The sequence below is a fragment of the Sciurus vulgaris genome (genome assembly GCF_902686455.1).
Source record: "Sciurus vulgaris genome assembly, chromosome: 1".
NCBI lineage: Eukaryota > Metazoa > Chordata > Mammalia > Rodentia > Sciuridae > Sciurus > Sciurus vulgaris.
Window position 1 is genome coordinate 58,252,999 of NC_136461.1, and position 7,092 is coordinate 58,260,090.

Below are 7,092 nucleotides of genomic sequence, written 5' to 3' on the forward strand. Positions count from 1 at the left end.
CTTTCAAACTGTTCTCTGGGCTAAGTTATGAAGGGATCTGCTGTCCCTGAGTCAGCCTGGATTGTGTTTCTCAACATGGTGAAGTTTGGTTTATCAGAACCAGATCCCAAGTTGAGCCCAGAATTAATTCAGTTTCTCCCTGCTTATTCCTTTATGCTGTGGGGAAAATGTGCTAATTAGTAGCACTAGAAAATGTTTGGTTCTCTCAGATTTTCTGTTGCTTTGTGCACACCCTACTTGGTCCCCCTTCAGGATGACGCTTTCCAGGACTCCTCATGCCCCGGTCTTTTAGGAACTCAGAGTTTCCAGGCCCCTGGGCTCAGTGCCTAGGAACTGCGAGGATCTCTGCCTTTTAGTTTGGTCCCCAGGTTAAAGCCAGCTTCTGCCATACTCTGACAGGAATAAACCAGCCCTGTTTCACCTTTCCTACCTCACTTCAAGCAGATTTACACAGATGTCCCTATTAGCAGCAAACACTGTCTTCCAGTTCTGCTCTACATTTCCAAAGTTTCAACTCCATCCTGTTCCTACAGTTAGATTTTTCTTCTGCCACAATGCTTCCTTTTAAACTCATTTTCTGGTAAATCTCAGCATTCCATGTGGTATCAGGTTGCCGTATAACCTCAACTCTGGTGCTAGCAAGACCACTCTGACCTGCTTCTTGGACTCTACTCTCCTGTTTCCAAATGGATGATCAATAGTTCCCTTGCCTCTGTTGCCAGGAAACTTCATTTCTCTTATCCAAGGTTCTCCAAGGTTTCCATTTTCAGTTACAAGAATCACAGTTTGATCCTTGTTTCTGACACCCTTGTCTAATCAGGAGCAAAATTGTAGATTCTTCTTATTAGCAGTTTCCTTCTTTCTGTTTCCTCTCAAGTCTTTTGGCATTGCTCCAGCAGATACTCTGACTTGGTTCTTGACTTTCAGAAAGAAAGCTCACATTTGGTCACGACAACCCAATTAAACCAAGATGAGGCTATGAGGAGAGATTCAGCATTTCTGTAGCTTTCAATTCAGGACTAAGTGTTATTTCTCTCAGTATTTTTTGGAATAAGTGAAATTAAACCTGATAAGAATCAGAATGAGAACTGTGGCTTTGCAACCACAAGAAAGAACAGAATTCGGCCAGGAGAAGATAAAGCCACAATGCTGAAGGAGGAAATGTTGGACATTTTATCATGGCGACTGAAATATCAGTTCAGATCACATGGAATGACCATGTTCTCATTATTTTGGTGAATTATCGGGAGAAATAATAAGGAGGAATATTGGGGTATCAGATGATGCAGTTCTAACTCACTCCCTGAGCTGTGTGACCTCAGACAAGTGGCTTAGTCTCTGGGGAAGGCCTTTCATTTATAAAGGCATCTCATATATTATTTTCAGTTATGCCCATGGCTTGCTTCCCCCCTGGACAGCCACCCCTTAGATGGGAGCCTCCATGGTCCATCTGTTCCTGTTCCTACCCCAGAGTCTACCACAATGCCTTGGGTAGTACATAACAGACACTTTTAGTTGAAAAAATAATCATACTGGAAGTGGATCAACTTTCTTTGAAGATCTTTCAATAAAGGAATCATTCAAAATTAACAACTATGATTAATTGGTTACTGAAGTTTTGTACCACGCATGCCCTTAACACTAATACTATTGTCTTTTTTTAGCATTGTTATTATGTCAGGTCTAAGACTGAGCAAATACCATGGCCTCCAAATCCTAGAGAGTTTCTCACCCCTGAAACTCTTGAGATATTTAAATTTCAAGCAATTCTCTGAAAACTCTCAGTGGGTTTTTAACTTCATTGCTGTTCTAGGTTTGAGGCTTCAGGTAGAGAAATCAGAGCACTCACAAAGATATTATTAATTTTTAACATTCAAGAACTTCATTATTAAAGTTAAATTTTAATTTCACAATTCAAATATTCATGTGGAGAAAAATTAAAGGCACTAAGGAAGTTAGTGTACCCCTTAAAACTATACTGTAGTCTGATTTTGTCAAAATGAACCCAACTACTATTTTATATAACTAAAATTCTCTAATAAAAATTAGTTTAATATATGTATTTCATGCAAGTTTGCTACTTTTCCAATGTCCAAAACAGGATAATAGTAGAAAGAAGACTGTACCATTAGCTATGTTTTTTATTGGCTGTTACCATCTAACCAGAAACAATATGAAATGAAATTTCATTCTCTGATCCTTATATAACTTAAAGCAAGAAATTTGAACTGTGTAACACACCCCAAATTCTACTTAGTTACTGTCTCATGCCACTGAAACACCAATGCCAACCTCATTAACATTTTTACTAAATAAATTATTAATCAATACGTAGAGTTTTGTTAATTCAGAACAAATTTATGCTTCTAATTATATGGATTTCCAAGAGTTTACATTTTATTTCCTAGCATATTCCTTACTGTTATACATAATGTAGTTTTAATGTAATGTTTTAGAACCTTCTTTATCACATCATTGTCTAATCAATTTTAAGAACTACTGATAATTGTGTATCAGATGACTTTCCTCTGAACTATAAAGATCGTACAGTGTTGCTGGAGATATAATGCTGTTTGAAATTTGAAAAACTAAAGGTAGTGAAACATTCAAATGATTGGTTACTAGAAACATTAATCATGTTTTAAGAAAGCATAAAAAGAATAAATAAAATAACAAGGGCTATGTATGCCCAAAATAAATGTCAGTCCACTGAAGATTGAAAAAGTCAACCAATAGTCTCTATTACCTATACTTTGTCACTTTGACTAACTTTTCTGAGTCTCAGGTTACAGTGAAAAGAGTTATATAAATATCGTTCATTGCCTTGCAACATTTGTTCCTACAAAATTTCAATAAGCTCATCTTTTAATTTGGCCTTTGTGGCAATAATGGTTTATGAGACCCACCTTTCTATAAATTAATAATAAAAATCATTCCAACAAGATAATTTACAATTTATTATTCAGAAAACCAAACAAAAAAATGAACACATTACAAAGAAGAATTTGTATCATTCTTCAAAGTCAGTGTGCTTTATCCCTGTGTGGGATAGATACCTTAGATATATTGGATTGCGTTGCGAACCACTGGCATAGATAATAAAAACACTTGCATTTGACAATGGGATAGCAAGAATAAAAATATTTCTTTAATATAAAAATGTACAAACCAAGAACTTTTCCATGAGTCAAAGCAATATTTAACAGTATTTGAAAATGTCCAGTCATGTTTGATATGATTAAAATATCTAACATGCTGATGAGTTTATATTGGTGATTATATAGCACAAGGGCAATGGCCGTGTGCATACTCCCAATCTATCTCAACTAGGCTACTCTCTAAACAATTCAGAACAACAGCCAATCTGAACTACTGTATCACAAATCTGTTTTCACCAATGTATCTTTATCATCAGCATAGGAACAAAGACATACTAGAGATTTGATAAATACTAGTGGTATTAATAATTTGGGCTAAATCTGGATAAATTATTTACTTCCATAGATGAAATGTCATTGTGAATTTTAAGAACTGATATCTTGCCAGGCACAGAGGTGCACGCCTGTAATCCCAACAGCTCAGGAGGCTGAGTCAGGAGGATCGAGAGTTCAAAGCCAGCCTCAACAAAATTGAGGTGCTAAGCAATTCATTGAAACCCTGTCTCTAATTAAAATATAAAATAGAACTGGGGACATGGCTCATTGGTCGAGTGCTTCTCAGTTCAAACCCTGGTACCAAAAAAAAAAAAAAAAAGTATGTTTTGGTTGCTCAGTGTTCCCTCAGATCTTTTTTTTTTTTTTTTTTTTTTTTCAGTACTGGGGATCAAACTCAGGGTCTTGTGCTTTCAAGGCAAGCACTCTACCAGCTGAGCTATCTCCCCAGTCCTTCCCCTCAGATCTTATGATTAGAAACAATGATACAATGATAAACAAATATTTGCATTGATTTCCCTGTTTTATTTTGTATTTACAGGCAAATGGACACAGTTTTGTACATATGGAACATGAAAAAGCTGTATTACTACTGAAGAGTTTCCAGAACACAGTAGACCTAGTTATTCAACGTGAGCTTACTGTCTAAATATTTTCTATAAATAGTGAAGATATGTCTAGCCAGACCTAATGTTCAAAAAGAAATTTATACATAGAAACAAATTTTGCCAATTGCTGGACCAATGGCAAACATTAGTGCCAAATGTATAATACTATATGTTAGCACTGATCATCCTTAAAAATGTTAACTCTACAAATATGATGTTCATGTGGTTATGTATTAGTTCTAATTGTCAGCCTCTGGCTGTGCATTGGTGCAGTTTTGTTTTTGTTTTTGTTTTTTTAATCAAATAAGTTTCTTCTCAAAGTGGATTTCATATAATTTCGGAGCACGGAAGCACACACAGCTCTTTATGAATTCTGCTCTCCATCAGAAACACTGCCTCAAAGTTGTATATGCCTTTATATAGAAAATACGAACATAAAGAATTGTAATTCCCATAAAATATTTCTAGCACAAGGTATATGTTGGCATATATACAAAAAGAATATAGAGAAAAACAATATTTTCATAAACTAAACATCTCGGATTGAGAAAGAAAATATATCTTAAAATAAGACTTTACTATATTGAATCTTTTTCAATAAAAATTCATGATAATGCCTTATGAAAGCAACTGTACATATGGTATAAAGTGTTTATATTTGGTTCCATATTCATTTGCTAAATTCTCATAACACAGAGTGAAATATTTCATAAATTATCCATTTATCACTGGGACCTAAATAAAAATAGGACAAACTAATTTGTTCAATGCCTTTAGCTAATTACAATACATGCAGAGTTAAGAAACAGACTAAAGGTCATTGTAGATAAGTCTTTTTCTCCACAAATTTAAGCAGTGAATGATGGGTGGCAGGAAAGGTATTGCTTTCTTTCTTTCCAGTTTATGTTGATTATAAATTGTAGCCCCTGTGATTTCTTTACTTGTAAATGTGCAATTTGTTTGTGTGCTGCTTTATTTAATTTGCTACTTTTAAATCATTTAAAGTGAGTTTGGGGAATTGATAAAATTTATCATTAAGAAAGACTTGTTAGAAAGTTATGTTGGGTGGTTTTAAAACTTTGGTATTTAAATATGAAACTTCAAATATAATTTCTCAGAGCTGTGGTCTGTATACTTTTAATGCTGTTTTGTGGACAGAAATAGATAAAATACTTTTTTCCACAAAGAATGTTTCAAGGTATATTAAATTCTGAATACACTCTCTTTAGAGAGTGACATAAGTATAGTTAATATAGAATTATTTACTTTTACATTGGAACTGTTTTCCTCTATAAAAGATCAAAAGTCATCTTACAATCCTTTATAATATTTATTTTTATGTTAGTCATTAATTTGATTAAAATATGAATTTGAAATTTTAAAATAATTTCCAAGAATTGGTTATACGTGTTCTCTCATATTTCTACATAGCTCTTTTTTATAGATATATATATAATGAATTTATTTCACATGCTATCAATTCAAGTATTCTATTGAGATTTTACAATAGAATTACATATTGATGTCATGAGAGCTCTGAGAATAATATTTGTAAGTTAACTGTTTTATGGGGACACTGAAAATAATGTATTTTTGTAGGGTCTATTAAAATGAGTGTCACTTATTAGAAGTGCAGTGGTATTTTTTGGCATAGAATTTGTCACTTGATGGCAAATGATATTTCATTTTATAGATGGTGGACTAATTTTAATGTTGCTTTATGTCAGGTGACATGATGCCATAATTTTATAGGGTTTGACAATTAGCTGGTTCCATGATTGGCCTATTTAGTATATTTCCCAGAAGTAACTTTTAAATGCATTTTAATACATTGAGTTTTCAATGAGAAAAGTCTTTCAGAGCCTAATTCTATTTGTCAAAACTCGTGCCATACCACTGTATCCAGATATTGTAGGATGATCACCATTCGTCAAGATCAAGATCCCCTCTGGCCACCCAGCACCACTTAAAGGAAAACAAACTCAGGAGTGTAGTTTTGTGTCAAGGAAACATCTCAAGTTGTCCCCCAGTGTTGTTTAATCTTTAATGGGAGAAGCAGGAGGAGAGCCAGGTGTGGGACTTCCCCAAGTCTTTTTCTTATGTTAGGTTTCAACATCAATCCCAGGGCATCGGGAGATGCTTCTGAGACACTCAGCTGAGAGGATCAAGATACTAGTAAACACCTCTGCCACTCCTGATGTGACAACATTGTCTTGGGCCACTGCTTTAATACTTTCTGTTCTGCAGTTCAGAAATGAGGAAAAGAGAAAAGGGACCCCTGACCAACTGAAAAAGAAATCTGATGCCAAAGCACCTCATTATCAGTTGTACTACCGTGCCGCATGCTGAGAACAGGCAGGTAATAATGAAAGGGGGATTTTTTTAAAAAAATTTTTAGTTGACTGAATAGAATAGCTAATCACGTGAGGGGGAAAACATCTAATTGATTTGATAGGGAACCAAAACCAATAATTCATTGATTTTTGAGTATCGACTTCTTTTTAATAACTGGCTTGCTGCCTGAAACGAGAATCTGATTTGTATTAACAACAATAAAAGTCAAGGGTGTGCCTTTAAAAAAAGAAAAATCAACAAAAAAAGGGGGTGAAATTCCTAATAGCGCCTCTTGATTTTTTACTGGTATTTTTCTGCTGAGGAAGCTGTTTCTGTGTGACAGATCAGTAAGTTGTAATAGAGGGAACTGAAAAGATTAGAAGTGGAGAACAAATGGTGAAAATTATTAGCAGAATTACCACAGATTTTGTAAGACAAAAGGCATTGGTAGATGATTTTTTAATACTATCTACAAGGCTTATAATACTTTGTCATATAACTTTCTTAGGATAATCCCAGCCCTCTAGACAACACAAGTTGCCTAAACACAAAATAATTTCAAAATGTGTAGAGTATTTTGATAAGTAATACCCAAAAGTCAGTATGACACATAATTATTTGCATTGTGCTAAGTTGTTGCTATTTGAAACCCATGGAAAATATGTATCCCAGTTACTTGGAAATGTAATATATAGACATCAAACTATCTGTATTGTTTC

The 7,092-nt window shown here is 34.3% G+C and overlaps 1 protein-coding gene across 1 annotated transcript in view; it reads left to right on the top strand.

Moving 5' to 3' along the window:
- LRRC7 (leucine rich repeat containing 7) overlaps positions 1 to 5,231 on the top strand; it is a 525,614-nt gene extending 520,383 nt beyond the window's left edge. The window contains exon 27 of the mRNA XM_079128752.1: positions 3,973 to 5,231. Coding sequence (XP_078984878.1) covers positions 3,973 to 4,080 — 108 coding nt within the window. The 3' untranslated portion in view covers positions 4,081 to 5,231. The remainder of the gene's footprint in view (positions 1 to 3,972) is intronic.
- Positions 5,232 to 7,092: the final 1,861 nt, after the last annotated feature.